Source organism: Anoplolepis gracilipes, chromosome 12 (assembly GCF_047496725.1).
Source record: "Anoplolepis gracilipes chromosome 12, ASM4749672v1, whole genome shotgun sequence".
Taxonomy (NCBI): domain Eukaryota; kingdom Metazoa; phylum Arthropoda; class Insecta; order Hymenoptera; family Formicidae; genus Anoplolepis; species Anoplolepis gracilipes.
The window spans coordinates 11459216-11475904 of NC_132981.1; the positions used below are offsets into that span (position 1 = coordinate 11459216).

Here is a 16689-nt window from a genome sequence, read left to right on the forward strand (position 1 = left end):
ACTGTATCTTTAAATAAAGTTTTTATACACAACATGAAGTAGATCAGGAAAGCAAATATACGACGTAGATTATAATGCATGATAAATTGATCACACATTTTTATTTAAGAAATATTTAATTACAATTGAAATTGACAAAAATATACTAAAGTATATATATATATAAAAAAATTTATTTTAAATTTTATCGCAAATTATAGATCGTCTAAAGTGAGCTCATGTGTGTGTGTGTGTGTGGGGGGGTGTGTGTGTATACGCACACACACACCCCCCCCCCCCACACACACACACACACACACACATGAGCTCACTTTAGACGATCTATAATTTGCGATAAAATTTAAAATAAATTTTTTTATTTATCATGCGTATCATATACTATATGTGTATTTTATGTCTTAAAATATTCTCTTTATTACATGACGTATAAAAAAATTATCATTAGGATTCTGTTTCGAATTTTGTCACGAATTATGTAAATTGTCTAAAATAGACTTTTATAATATAATAATAAAAACATAATATACTTTAAAGCAATTATTTATATCGAATATCTGTTAATTATAAGTAAGAATAGTCTTCGAAATAATATCCGCGCATTCACGTATTTGGTCTTCCGTAATAACTAACGGCGGTGCCAAACGAATAATGTGGCCATGTGTTGGTTTTGCTAGAAGCCCTTGTTCCTTCAGTTTCAAACAGATATCCATAGCATCGATCTTTTTGTTGATAACGATAGCATTCAAAAGACCCTTTCCTCTCACTAGAGTAACTATGTCTTTCGGTAGCTTGTTCAGTTCATCCCTGAGCACATGTCCGAGTTTTTCCGCATTCTCAGCAAGTTTTTCTTCTTCCAGAACACGAAGTGCCTCGTGAGCGATCCTGCATCCCAGAGGATTGCCACCGTAGGTGGATCCATGCTCGCCAGGTTTGATGGTGAGCATAACAGAGTCATTTGCCAACACACCGGAAACTGGATAAAATCCTCCAGACAAAGCTTTACCAAGGATCAGGATATCTGGTTTTACGTTCTCGTGATCAACAGCAAGTCGCTTTCCTGTTCTCGCTAAACCAGTCTGCACTTCGTCCGCGATCCATAGGACATTATTCTTTGTACAGAGTTCTCTGATTCCACTCAGGTATCCATCCTTTTTGAAACAAAGACATTATTTAAAGATGAAACTTGAAAATCTTTAAATTAATTCTTACGCTTAAAATGTTTGCATGGGATTATTACCTTAGGAACCACAACACCAGCTTCACCTTGGATAGGCTCTACCATAAAAGCGCAAACATTTGGATCAGCGAGAACTTGCTCGAGCGTCGGGAGATCGTCGTAAGGAACAATCTCAAAGCCTGGCATGAATGGCCCGAAGCCGTTGTAGCTAGTCGGATCGGTGCTCGAGGAAACAGCACTCATAGTTCTTCCCCAAAAATTGCCTTCCGCGAATATTATTTTGGCTTGATTCTCCGGTATACCCTTGCAGGAATATCCCCATTTACGTGCCAATTTGCATGATGTTTCGCCACCTTCCACACCAGTATTCATCGGTAGCCACTTGTCATATCTAAATTATTAAAAAACTTAAATATAGCTAAATAATTTTTCGCGACGCCTAATGATAAATATTACAAAATTGTACAATTATATACATTTTTCAGAAGAAATATTTGTACAATAGCTTTCTTTCCAAAAGTTTTTTATTTATCAGTGATGTAATAGAAACAAAATTTTATCGATTGTGCTTCTTTATTTAATAAGTCATCTGATTGCATTAGTTTTAAGATATTCAATTTTGTCTTATATTCCAAGCCTTATTATTTCTGAAATATTAATAAGATTTTTCAAAATAACATTAAATGCATCTTTTATGTAGATTACACCGTTATTTGTAGATTATCATATTATTGTTGCCTTTAAACACGAATTTCATGCTGACACGTTATCAATTAATCTTATCAATATAGACTCAGGTTTTAAAGATAGCACACACACATACCCGAAAAGTTTCGTAATATATTCCTCGAATTCACCCAAAATATCGGAATAAAACGCTCTAGACGTTAGAGTTAAAGATTTTGCTTGATCGATCATCGCTTTGTATATTCTTGGATGGCAGTGGCCTTGATTAACTGCCGAATAAGCACTTAGAAAATCAAAATACCGTTTACCCTCGACGTCCCACATAAAAACACCCTGAGCTTTGCATAGGGCTACGGGAATTGGATGGTAATTATGAGCTCCATATTTTGATTCACGATCGAATATTTGTTGAGATGTAAGATTTCTACAACATTGAATTCTCTAAAAAAAATAAAGATATATTTAAATTGATTAATTCTTAACATTTTAAAATATAAAGCCTTATTATTATTAAAGTTAATTAAAAAACGATTTAAAATAACATCCAATTTTTATGTGTGTATTTAATTATATTAACTATAATTATTCTATAAGACAAGGATACATGAAAAACATGATAAAATTAGTATTATTTATACATATTACCTGAGATTGAGAACATGATAATATTCTTGCCGATCCTTTAATATTTAGCAGCCCTATTCTCGTTAATAGGTCCATTAGAAATTATTGAGGTACTTGGTTGTAAGATGCAATATGACGACAATATGCTGCGGAATGACGACCGAGAAATTTGATATTATAGAGTTTCCTGATCATAAGCTTAAGTGGTCGTAAAGCATTTACGAACAGCTACTGTTCTGTAAAATTATGATAAAGTGTAACTTCGCCAGAAGCAATTTTATATTTTATATTTTTACTTTTGAAATATTAATTTAAATATTTACCAAAGAGAAAATATTTCTAGTTTATCTATTTATTATCAGAGAAACTATACAATAATTATATATTATATAATTATATATTATATAAATATTTAAACATTTTTTAAATTGTGTGTGAGAGAGAGAGAGAGAGAGAGAGAGGCGACAGTTTTGTTAATTATTTTTTTTCTTAATCCTTCAAAGACAATTATTATGTATAAGGAATTTTAGATCAGTTATATTAATTTATACCTTTATTTTATCCTAATTATGTCTTTATCATTATCTTTATATTTTAATTTTTATTTTTAGATATTAAAAATATAAAGAAAAATGATTTGATAAAACATCTTCCTAGCAAAATATCATATTTTATTCCTAATAAAATTTTTAGTTAGAATTAATATTAATGAATTAACAAAATAATGTATTATAATTCTTACAGATCACTGTCGCTAACATGATGATACATACATGAATCAACTTACCCCAGTAACTCATCTAGTCAGACTGTGATGGATATAAATATGTTTTTCTTGTGCTGCTAGTTCGTTTTATTTATCTTAATCACACTGTGCTAAGGATAACATCATATTATATATATCTTTCTCTTGCTTACACTTACGTCAATATAGTCATTACTTTTCCCATTGATACATCTGTCCTTGTCGTGCGTATTATCGCTGATAGCAGTAATAACACTCATGATATGCTTATATATATGTATATATAAAGGCGACTCTTACGCAAAATAAATAAATAATTTTTCCAGTTATATTTTTTCTTCGATAAATATAAGATTAACAGTTTCAGGTTTCTAATAATAAAATGTTGTTATTAAAAAAACTTGCTATTATTGTATATTTTCAGTTGAAAACATAATAACTATTAAGCTTTATATACTACTACAAGTAATAATTATTCGATATACAAAATTTACATTCCTAACGAAAAAATGTTGGATAATTTTATTTGTGGAAACATAAATTTGCTGTTGAAGTAAAATCGTTTATCATAAAATAATAGTTAACAGCAGCAAACTGCACTTTGCTCTTGCAAAATTGCTATTAAAAATCAATTTATTATTAGCATAAAACATATATATGTGCGTATATATTTGGAATCATATCTACGCGATATGAAAAAAATTTATTTTGGACACGATAAAAATCTTAACGAATTTATATAAATAGTTTTTGATATTTTTACTACATATATATAAAAATTATTAAGTTTATATAAAAAAAACTGCTAACTTTCTGTTTATCACAAAATACAAAAAATAAAAACTTTTTCTATTTAATTTAATAACTTTTAATAACTTTTGTTTGAGAATTTCAAAAGTGTATAATAAAATTTCTAAGAAACATTTTCGCGGCGCGTTACTAATATGTATATATTTTAATATCAAACTATATATATTTGCAATTATTTGTATTATCACTGAAATTTTACTTAGTCTCAGCAAAAAAAAATATTGAATTGTTACTTATATTAATTAGTGTAATTGGATTTATACATACGTACATGTAGATTACATACTTATTAATTGTAAGTAAAGTGTTCTTTTTTAAATTGTATCATTTGAGTATTGTTATCGACCGGATGGTTCATGTCCATGCTAAATTCATTACGAATAATTTGAAAAGTATACGAAAATATATATTATGGGTTTGCTAATATATTTCATTATATATTATTTTAGCTACGCTAATCTTTTTTCATTTTAATACATGTTATGGATAACAATATATATGTACTATTAGAAAAATTATTAAAGTTATTTTATGTACATATATATATATATATATATTATTAATGTATATAATATAAATTTACATATTTATAATAATAACATATATATATTATTATTAAAACATTTTTTTACAAAATTATTGAAATTATTAGGCATATATATATATATATATATATATATATATATATATATATATATATATATATATAAAGAATATTATTCTAATTGTAAGATTCAGTACGTACAATTAATTATATTTGAAGATTTCTATTTTTCACAAATAATCGTTAACGCCATTGACATAATTTTCGTTACATATGTTTGTTATTCAGTATAATAAATGTAACAAGATAAAATAGAATCATCGTACAGTTCGTACACTGCAAGTATAAGATTGGTTTAATTAAAAGCACTTTACGCATTATATTTCATATAATCACATTTCACGTACACGCTTTTAAAATGCGTTAAATGTATCTAATAATAATATATATTTTAGTTAGGAAATTTTACATACATTTTAGAATTACTTGATGTATATATTCTAATGCAAGAAATTTTATTACACAGTGTAATGCGTATTTGTTACTTTTAGCGCGAGGAGTGTGGGGGGGGATGAGAGGGAGAGAGAGAGAGAGAGAGAGAGAGAGAGAGAGAGAGAGAGAGAGAGAGAGAGAGAGAGAGAGAGAGAGAGAGAGAGAGAGAAGGTGAGCGAGCGAGCATATTCTCCCTTCTCCTTGACGTCACGTGTTACGTAGTAAGAGAGGGGAGAACGTACGGCGTGACAGCCGCGAGTCATTCATTCCGAGTCTAGCGGGCGTACTGTCAGTGCGCGCACGTGCTTTTACTCCGGCGCCGGCGCCGGCATGTGCGTCTTACGTCCGCGTTCGGTCACCTCTCCTCTGGGTTGAGCGCCGTAAATTCTTTCTCTCGACGATAATACATGCATATAATATTACTACGTGATAAATCTTAACGTTAAAATACGTCTAAATTCCGAAATACGTAAATAAAATAATAACATATACATAGCATTCGGCCTTGATCACATATAGCGCGCTATTGTTTACATTTGTCTTGACTTCATCGCGATCATTTTCGTTCATATAATTCTGATTTCGATCACGACATTGTTGTCGGGAATCGTATTTGATGCCGACTAAATGGGATTCTCTCAGCGTTGCTTTCCAGTGAAAATAAATGATTGATTGAAGAAGATGTCGAATCGATGTCGTTTATCAGCGTTTATTTGCGTTTTTTCAATCATCATTTCTTGCTGGGCAACAACGTTTACACATCTCAGTATCGCGACTGAGGTGAATTTACGTCGACCTACGATTACGTCGGTTGCGTAGGTAGACGTAGGTTCGTATATAGAGAGATACATGAACACGCGGTTAATAGTGAGCTAACGCTCGATAATCGGTTGTTGAGCACAGTCTGCTTTGACAAATAGATTTCGGTCCCAATCGATTAAAGGTCGATCGATTATTAGAATAAATCGTTGATGGGTCCCTTTTCTTGCACCGTCTATCAGCAATACGTATCGTATTGATGATGACTGGAGGATTGAGGTCATGATTTTCGCTCGGTAAAGAGGTCCGATCCATTTGATAAATATTCAGATTATTGAATATTCATGAAATGGGTGTTCTCTCTTGATCCGTCTACCTGTCTTATGATGTATCATATCTGTATGATAGACACATATGCTCATCTGAAATCGTGCCTAACGAGTTTGAGTCGGCCTGAGATGAGGACCTGCACGAACGAGATTTGAGCGAACCTCATTCGCGATCGATTCCCTCGATCTTTCGTCTTCTTCCGCTTCGGACTTAACTCTTGCTCGGAGTTTGGTCGTGACCGACTTGTCGACTTCAAGTATGATTCTCGTGCATGATGAAATGGGATTTTCGATCGTTCTAAAATTCGGGAGTGTCGTTAAACTATCGCGCGTTTTACTTTTACTTTTGTATGGTTTAAAATATCGTGTGATTTTTCTATTGTACGATTTAAACAAATTAAAAAAAGTATCGTGCGTGTAAAACAATATGACTCCTGACAACTCTGATCTGAAAGGAGGAGGAGGCCTAGGAGAGGCATCTGGCATCGGCGGAGCAACCCTAAGGTAAATATTATTTGTATATTATTATTTTGTATATTAATTATTATAAATCACGCATACAAATTAATTCGATTTATTTATTGAATGATTTGAATGAGAGAAACTCAGAGATAAAGGCTTTTATAGAAATTTTATAAAAGTTTTTAATTAAAAAAAATAATTTATTTTAATTTATAAAATTATTCCATATTTATATATATCTGCTTATTAATGTACGCATCGAATATAAAATTTGATGAGTACAATAATAAATTCTTGAATACTAATTATTTTAAACACTGCTATAATTTGGACTTTATATTTATATGTTACAGATAACGTAACTTCAATATCGACAACTCCGCTGTTGCGCTTCAGTGTCGGTGAGTGAAAAAAAAAGCTTTTATTATATTTTAAAGCAACGGATTTGTGTAGAGACATATAGATTGATAGACTTGAAGATGTAGATGTAGATAAATTCGTTGCTTTAACCTTCGGACGGCGAGATAGCCACGTGCGTGGCGAACTCTGAATCAATTTTAAATCATAGAAAAAATTTGTTTTATTCTTTTATTATATTCTAAGATAAAAATTTTATATTAAATTTTTAATTCATTTTTTAAACTTTTATTATAATAGAAATATTATTTGTATATAAAAATGAAAATGAAGAAAAAGGAAAAATATTTTTAAATACATATATTTCTTGCAATATTATGCAAGACATACATAAAATAATTTCAATATTTTTTATATATAAATATATAAGTTTTATCAAACAATTTTAAAGATACGGATATCTTTGACTCACGCCGACAGAGGGTTTGTATGCATGGTAATATATTTGACATGTATATGATTATTTATATTTTGCGACTTTTGATGACTGAACGACATGTCTAAAAAAGGATCGTACTGTCATACAATCGTAATATTAATTCTAAACGATCCTAAACGAATAAAAGTCCTCTTATTTGACGGCGATAATTATTAATCGGCAGTAGGAGGAGAATCTTTTTCTTCGATCCTTGGCTCGTCGAAGAAATCGAGTTAAAATGGCCAGGAGCAACAAAGGTAGGTCCGACTGGCCAGAAGTAACAAAGGTAGGTGCAACTAACTTAAAAAGTTTGTGGTCAATACTGGCCAAAATACGTCAAAGATATATTATGTGATTGCGAATTCCCAATTAGGGCTCCCCAAACCGTTATATCACGGGATTTTGCGTAGCACATATAGAGTGAGATGTGTTAGGACTATTAGAACAAGAAAAAAATGTAATTATAACATTATAAATTATAATTAAAAAGTTATGAAAAATTATAAAATTAAATTTATTTTAAGAAAATAAATTTAAATATTATAATTGTTTAGGGAAATAAAAAATTAATTAAATACAAATTGCGCATAAAAAAGATTAAAAAAAATAATTATAAAAAAATTGTTAGGTAAAAATTAAATTTATATTAAAATAAAATGTCTAAATTTATATATTTATAATAAAATATAATTTAATTGTGAAAAACATAAAAAAGTAAAATGTATAAGATACATGTGCATTATATGTATAATATTTTATTTATTATATATATTGTATAAGATTGTATAAAATAGATTTAAGTCGCATTATATGTATAACATTGTATTTATTGTATAATATAGATGTAAATAATGTTATATGTACATTTTATATATATATATATATATATATATATATATATATATATATATATATATATATATATAAAGCATATTATATATATAACATTAATATTGATTGCATATCTATTGTAGAAAAAAATCTGCTGTAAATTACACGAAAGTGAAAGAACACGTGCAATAATACAAAATCCTATTGAAATTCCAAGTATTTTTAACTGACAATGAAAGAAACGTAATCGATTTTTATCGATAGATGAAGTTTATTGATAATTCTTTTGGTTACGATAGACTATCGGTTACGTACTAATAAATTTTACATTGGACGCATTAAGGACATTTTCGTGTAATTTGTATTTTGTATTTTTTAAATTATATTTTCCATTAAATGATACTAAAGTATCCTATTTTGTTGAATATATATTTGTAATATAATTCTATGTGGGGGGGTTCCCGTAATTCTATATGTAGCATACAATTAATTATATATAATAATTATATTATTATATTATAATTACACATAGAAATAATTATATTATAATGTTTTCTTTGTTTTTTATATCTGTGCTTGGCTTTTCAAGCCTTTCTTTTCTTGTTTTTATTAATTTGGAGTTGAGAGTTTCATTATAGTTTTTATTAATAAATACTCGATCTCACATGTAAATCTTTAGAATAAATTTTTTTTCAAAACTTAGTCTTATAAAAAAATTTTGTTTTACACTTTCCATTTAATTGTATTTGCATAAGAAATTTTGTTTTAATTTTATTTGTTATATATGTCTGAGATTTCTATTATATATTTATAACTTTTAAATATCTTTTATATAAAATATTATGTAAAATTGCATTTATAAAATATACATATATTTAATAATATCAAAATTTTACTCTCAAACAAATTTAGTTTGTTAAAAATAAAGTTGTTATTTATTTAATTCTTTCTCTCGGTCTCTCTCTCTCTCTCTCTCTCTCTCTCTCTCTCTCTCTCTCTCTCTCTCTCCTTTTTGCGAGAATAGTATTTTTTATATGCGCGTATATATACGTACAATAATTTCAATAATTTTGTAAAAAATATTTTAATAATAAAACATAATATATATACATAAAATAATTTCTATATATGTATAGTGTACATATATATTTATTATTATCCATAAAATTAAATACATTAAATTAAATATATTAAACATATGAAAAAGATTACGCGTAGCTACAATAATACGTAATGTAATATATATTAATAAACTTATAATTTCGTACTTTTCAAATCCACCAATTATATGGATCTAGCATGGATATGAACCAACCAGTTGTTTTACCATGGCCCCGAAAAATAGATCTGGCCATGTAGTTCTCCGCTCTAAAATCTAGATCTAGATGGCGCTAACGTGCTGCAAGGAAAAAGCGTCATACCAAAAACGGTGATGTGGCCCCTCTCAAGCTACTCTTTGCTTATATATGTTTATTAGGCTGCGTTCCACTAAAGGATCGCAACGTTCACGAGTGTTGTCTATCTTTGTTTAATTTTCAGTGAAAAACAAGGATAAAATAATTTCACGAGCGTTAAGTGGAACGCATCTTAATTGTAGGTTCTTTCCCGCCAAAAATGCGCGCGTGGATGCGCAGGACGATTTAAATTAATTTGAGATTTGAATTTAACTGCTTGAAACGGATTCTGGAAAACTTGTCATCACAATATTGTTTACGAAAAACTCACAGAATCTTTTATTTGGATAAATTTTAATATCCTTTGATCAGACACATGGATGACATGGATGACATGGATGAAAATGACTATGAAGCTCTTCGACAAAAAAATTTATCCGAGAGGAAGGCTTTTGTAAGTTTTTTCCTTCAACGAAACTATATAAATAACCTTACTTTTAAAAAGAAATTATACTTTGCATAATGTGTGAAGAATTTTAGTTATTTATAATATCACGTATTTTGTGTAGTTTGCAGGACTTTTTGAAGACATAAAGAAAGAAACAAGCGAAATTAAAGAATTAGAAAAGAAACGATTAGACGACCATAATATCGAAGATGCACCAGCCAAGAAGAGGCGTAGGACAGGAGATTTGGAAAATTTCAATGCTGGTAAAATACGTCTACAGTTTCGTCGAACATACAACACTAGAAGTAGGAAAAAGGTAACTGGAAACGATATATCTAATGATTCTGAAAATGAGAATGAAGACGATTTATCAGAATCCAAACACAATCGATCTAAATTAAAAGTTTTATTTCGATGGGCAAAGCCATCTCAACGTTCCATTGATTTAATGAAAATGGGTGTATGCGATGTGGATGAAGAAGAAGAAGAATATACATCCGAGGATGACAGTTTTAATGAAAAAAAACAAAAACGGAGAGGTTATAGAACAACAAAATCTGAATATGATCCTGAAAATATACCATCGGTAGATGAGATTACAGAAAAGATGTTAAACAACGTTGCAAGAAAATCTTCCAAGAAAATATATTGTAAAATCAATGGCACATCCTGTCACCAATGTAGACAGAAAACTTTAGATACAAAAACAGTTTGCAGATCAGGAGAATGTGTAGGTGTTAGAGGACAATTTTGTGGCCCATGTTTGAAAGGAAGATACGGTGAAAGCGCTATAGAAGCATTAAAAGATCCGGTAAATTTTACTTGTTATATCAATGCTGCATGCAAAAATATTAGTGATTCAATTTTTATAACTTTAATTAATTGTAATTTTTAGGATTGGGCTTGTCCACCCTGTAGAGGCTTGTGTAATTGTAGTATATGTCGAACTAGAAGCGGACTTCCTCCTACAGGACCGTTGGCCCTCGCTGTACAGGGAGAAGGATACTCGTCTGTTATGGCCTATTTGCAAGCAGCAGAAATCAATGATGTATAATGGAACATTCATTTCATATTTATGTCACATAATTAACTGCACAAGATTACTTATGTAAATATCAATATTGATTAACATTTTTTTTATTTAGTGAAAATTGAATTGAAAATTTTAGTTCATATTTTTAGACAGATTGAATGCCGAGTAAATTTTATGTGACTCACCTACATAAAAAATTTTTATTATTGAAAACATTAATTATAATATGATTGAATTATTGTTTATATTATCATGCATATAATCAGGCATTTATTTTATTGATGATTTCCATTGATGACATTTATATATATTTTTATACATTTTAATCAAAAATTTGAAAATTATTGGCTGAGAAAGTGTGATTTGCTTGTTATACAAGTATTTTAATTAGCTTTCTACAGATAAATCAAATGTCATTGCTAGCAACATGTTATCTAGCAATTGTTTCTAATTTTGACAAATATGACAAATATTCCCAGTGAGTAAATTGATATTTGTACTATTAATTCAAATAAATTTTTTATTCTCTTTTTCCTTCATCTTTTTATACTCTCCATATATCATCCCTGTATTTATTATATTTATTTCATCATAAGTATTGCATAACATCTGGGAGAGACTGTTGGGTCAAATAAACGTACTATAGCAATCTTTGAGTGTTGGGCATTGTTTTGTAGAAATACTATTCTGTCCAACATAATCGCCGCTTCCACCACTGAACTTGTATATATTCTTAATATTTGAAACAGATGCAACTTTGATTCAAAATGTATGTAACTCTGATATATTTCCTGCAGTGCATGAGTAGATGGTATCTAAAATTATATATATTCTAAAAAATTTCTATAACATTTAAATAAATAATGAGAAAATAATTTAGGTATAATAAAAACCTGTTTATTATCTATTCCAATTTTGGATAAGGCCCATTTTGCATAATTTGCAAAATTATCCAATGGTCCACCACGACCAACTTTAGTATTGTAATATCCTATTATTAATTTGATATATGAGACATTTATATATTATAGATCTCTTATAAGGCAAATTTTGTGTGTGTGTGTGTGTGTGTGTGTTACGTGTGAATGTATTTGTATTTGATACTAACCCATAGAATGCAAAATAATTTGTAGCACAGCTCTGTAAAATAATGAAGGAGATAGATGCTTATTGTGTCTACTCCTTTCAATAGATTGTTGAGCCAACATTCTGGCATTTTTAGAAAAAATCCAACGTCCACTCAATGATTCATCTGCTAAATGATAACAACATGGAACTACAAAAAGCAGATGAATGTCCTTCGCGTGTAAGAAAGCTTTCATTACAGAATGCACAAGCATTCCACAAGTATGTAATCCTGTTAAAATCAGATTTTTATTTACATTCCAATCGGGATAATGTGTTTTCACTATTTTGTTATAATCAGTTGTATCATCTAATTTTTCAACTACATATCGAACCTGAAATAAAATATAAAAACATTAAAAGTTTTTAAGATTGTGATAACTTTTTTCTTTTATAAAACATAAATTGAATATAATACTTTTTACAAACCTTTGTTAGCGATTGTTTCCTTTTTCGAATTTTTTCCTGACGATTTATCGCACCTTTATGGCAAACTTGCGACGAATCAATTGATAATACAGGAACATCAAAGTGTTCTGATAGATACGTCGACAAGTATCCTTTTCCAGCTCCAGCATCTACTACTAAACTGCGAGTAGAAAGTGCCATTTCGGCAATAATTTTTCCAAGAACATCAATCTCGTACGATTTCTTGGTATTCATAAATTGAGATTTTTTTATCTCAACAAATTTATTTTTAATCGATTGCTCCTTACTAGGAACTTGTGGTAATAGTTTTAATAAATCGTCCACACATATAACAGCTGGACATGATTCTAAAGAAAGCGATCTTGTTAATTGTATAAAATCATTCAATTCAGAAGTTGCATTACTTTCCATCCAAATGTCATCATTTGTATTAATACTTTCGAGTTCTGATTTCAGTTTCTCTGGTAAACATTTGTCCCACAATTTTTCAGTAATAAAGTCAACCAAATGGCAATCTATTAATTCTTGATAAATATTAATAAAATCTAACGTTTTTTCAAAGTAATTATTGTATTTCGCCATTATTGCTGTACTAAAATTCAAGTTTATCTGCTTCGGGATACACTGAATTAATTTTTGCTAATGAACAGAATTTGGCATATTTACATTTAATATTTTCTAAAGCTTTTAGAATGTCCAAATTATCATCTTGATGATCAGGTAAAGTACTGTGAATATCTTTCAATAGCGTTTTGGCTATCATTATTGTTTTTTCACAACCAGTGTCATTATTTTGCAAATAATGTTCCAAAACTCCGCTGTAATATCCTAACTGAGCAGCAATTATGCTAGCTCTATGGTATCCAAGATGATATCCCTTTAACAATTGCTCTTTACCACTTTTGTATCCTTCTTTGTAGCCTGACTTCTGTGCAATTTCTTCCGCAAATAATAAATCTTCAAAAGCTTTATTTATATCCAAATCTTTCTCTTCCTGAGAGAGAGACATACTTATATTAACACTGAAAAGATATATAATTATAAATTGTACATGTTATTATCTTTTATCTTTTTATAATAAGATGACTATTCATTTTTTTGCTATCATTAAAATACAAAAGAATTTATATTTAAAAAATTATTTAAAAAATTGAATCAGATTATAATACTATATATAAAAATGCCATCTAAATTGTGACACATATTACATTAGATCATATTAAATAATATTCTAAAATAAACTGTATATGAATGTGTACATACATATTTATATGTAGGTTATGTAGAATTATACACTTATAATATAGTAATATGTGAAGTGAAAATAATATAAATAATGTATATATAATTCCACATAATTAATATATGTAAAATAAAAATTGTGCGTGTGTTAATTTTTTCCTGATTTGAGAGAATATAAAAAGACAAAAAGATAATTATACTGAATTTCGTGTGAAATTAATAAAACTTACACGTGCGATTTGTTTTCATAGAATTTATAAATCATACGAATAAATCTGATAAAAGATTTATTCGTCTTGCTTGCAATCTCCAAAAATTTCTGCACATGAAATGAAAGAATGTATATTTGTACATTGGAGAGAGAAAGAATGCGAAGAATTCGAGTATAGAAAAATGAGAAAAATGCAGAAAAATCTTTTTAGATGAACTGGTTTGCACTAGTTCAGAACTTATCTTTCTCCTTTTAAAGCAGAAAGAAAAAGATAAACTCTGAACTAGTGCAGCCAGTTCAGCTAAAAAGAACAAATCTCTCTACCTGTTCCACGTACCACGTGCACATGTGATAGATTGACAGTAGTACATATACACAGTTAGTTAAACTGTGATGTATAAGTAGATAATTATATATAAACATCATACATATTACAATTATAGAATAAAATTATAGTTTAGCTTATAACACAAGTTCATACAAGAAAAAAAGAACATGGAGTCGAATTATTATCGTGAAGATAGGTTATAACGATTACAATCTAATGTTTATTATTCAAATCTAATGTGATTGTATTTCTTTACTCATTTTCACTTTTAATGACGTTTGCGTCTGAAATGCTCGAATGATGACAGACGAACGGAATTTTCGTTCATCATACTACGAAAAGGTATGTTCAAATCATAAATCTACATAATTTCCAAATTAAGGTAAAAAAACATTTTCACTTGTAAGAGATGAGTTGTTCCATACACATATTGTTATATAATATTCACAGAAGAGTATTTTATTATTATTATTTTTCTAAATGGCAGGTTGGCTTTCGTAGCGTCGAGGAGAAAAAGTCTCTGGAGATATTATTGAAAGATCGTCCGTTTGACAAGACAAAACTAAAACAATTTTGTTTGAGATTTACTGTACCTGCTATGTACAGGACCTTCTTGTGGAAAGTATTGCTCGATGTTACTCCTGTTTATGTAGAAAGCCATGAATTTATAATGGCTCAACGTACTGCAGAATTTCAAGATTTACAGAAAGCATTGAAAATTGCAAAAATCATAGATGATTATACAAAACCTCATCTGGTATTCTTAGCAATGTGGTTGTTACGTACAAGAAGAGCAAAAGTTGATATAACTGCTCAGTTGGAATCACCGATACACAGGTTTATATATTATTTTAATATTATATATATATTATGTATAAATGTGTATATTTCCATTTTAATTTAAAGGGCATTATTTTATTAAAAGGAAAAATATTTCAAGCAATTTTTTACTAAATTTTTTTATTCAATAGCTTTGCAAGTGTTTTAAAAAATATTTTGACTTTATAAAGTTATAGATATTTATGTGATATTGACATTAGATAATCAAGTACATAATAACAATATTAATACATTACAGAGCAATGAGTAAAATGGCCGAGACACTATGGCATGTGATTGATATTGAATCAGAACAAGAGAAACTAGTGGATATGTATTGGATATTATCTGGACTCTTTATACAAGTTGAAAAGTTGCAAAAAGAAGTGGGAAGATTACAAGAGTGTACATACTCTTTGTTGGAAAGAGAGGATGTTGAATTATATAAGCATCTTGTTAAAATTGATGCGCTTTATAATCTTCCATACGATACATGGTTTTATTCATGTTTTGCTGGCGTAATATGTAATGGATCTATTGCTAAGTATATATATATGCATATTTATATATATATATATATATATATATATATATATATATATATATATATATATATATATATATATATACTATAAATTATCACATTGTGCAATTATCTGTGATTTCATTACTTAATTTTAATATTGGCAATATAGCGCACGATGTACTAAAATATTTATTTATTATAGGATATGGGATAAAATAACAGTCGGCGCGTATAGAATTTTAGTGTTTGTCGCTGTGGTTACATTAACCACTTTAAGACGGTTACTCTTAAGATGTGAGAATACAGATAATGTATTGGATACTATTAATAATGTAAGATTACCAGAAATTACAATATTGTTTTGTAACACGAGACATGCATATATTTTCTCAGAGTCCATGATTTTGTTTTAGATAACAGAAGAAACATCAGAAATGATAGTCAATAAAGCGATTGAATCAATGCAACAAAGTGGAACAACTCAACAAGTTGATATGTATTTCACAAAACACAGTTAATGTTCTATACCATGACATAAAAATACGTTACGTGATAAATAAATAAATAAATATATATATATATATATATATATATATATATATATATATATATATATATATTGAATTGTATACATAAACTATATCGATAGGTTTACTCTCTCTAATTTTCTTTCTCAAATTATATATAAATACAAAAGAATGTTGATGATTTACTCTCATTCGATATTAAAATGAAATTTGATTTTGAAATTATATTATTCAACATACATAATACCTCAAATTTTTTTCTATAATTCCAGTTTATATTTAATTTATTATCAGTCGAGTGTTCCATGTTAC

At 28.7% G+C, this 16689-nt stretch overlaps 4 protein-coding genes across 6 annotated transcripts; 2 read left to right on the forward strand and 2 right to left on the reverse strand.

The window, feature by feature from the left end:
• Positions 1-254: 254 nt before the first annotated feature.
• LOC140671614 (ornithine aminotransferase, mitochondrial) lies at positions 255-2633 on the reverse strand. The gene is made up of 4 exons (XM_072903055.1): positions 2510-2633; positions 2001-2305; positions 1238-1568; positions 255-1148 (listed from the first exon to the last, which is right to left on the reverse strand). The coding sequence occupies exons 1-4, from the start codon at positions 2582-2584 to the stop codon at positions 558-560; spliced, it is 1302 nt and encodes a 433-aa protein (XP_072759156.1). The 5' UTR covers positions 2585-2633; the 3' UTR covers positions 255-557.
• A 6939-nt stretch (positions 2634-9572) lies between these two features.
• Positions 9573-11676, forward strand: LOC140671603 (cell division cycle-associated 7-like protein). 3 transcript variants are annotated; one of them, XR_012047774.1, is made up of 4 exons: positions 9573-10143; positions 10259-10948; positions 11033-11245; positions 11320-11676. XR_012047774.1 is itself a non-coding variant. In XM_072903023.1 (4 exons), exons 1-4 carry the CDS (start codon positions 10066-10068, stop codon positions 11189-11191), a joined length of 819 nt encoding a protein of 272 aa, XP_072759124.1. In that variant the 5' UTR covers positions 9574-10065; the 3' UTR covers positions 11192-11676. The 3 variants fall into 3 exon arrangements, 2 of the variants coding, with proteins under 2 accessions (XP_072759123.1, XP_072759124.1); XM_072903023.1 differs by having other exon boundaries at positions 9574-10143; positions 10259-10453; positions 10562-10948; positions 11033-11676; XM_072903022.1 differs by having other exon boundaries at positions 11033-11676.
• LOC140671602 (probable methyltransferase-like protein 25) lies at positions 10259-13444 on the reverse strand. Its single transcript, XM_072903020.1, has 4 exons — positions 12725-13444; positions 12279-12630; positions 12064-12161; positions 10259-11985 (listed from the first exon to the last, which is right to left on the reverse strand). The coding sequence occupies exons 1-4, from the start codon at positions 13304-13306 to the stop codon at positions 11752-11754; spliced, it is 1266 nt and encodes a 421-aa protein (XP_072759121.1). The 5' UTR covers positions 13307-13444; the 3' UTR covers positions 10259-11751.
• A 1045-nt stretch (positions 13445-14489) lies between these two features.
• On the forward strand, positions 14490-16421 carry Tbc1d7 (TBC1 domain family member 7). Its single transcript, XM_072903024.1, has 5 exons — positions 14490-14847; positions 14993-15342; positions 15584-15868; positions 16053-16182; positions 16264-16421. The coding sequence occupies exons 1-5, from the start codon at positions 14803-14805 to the stop codon at positions 16366-16368; spliced, it is 915 nt and encodes a 304-aa protein (XP_072759125.1). The 5' UTR covers positions 14490-14802; the 3' UTR covers positions 16369-16421.
• Positions 16422-16689: the final 268 nt, after the last annotated feature.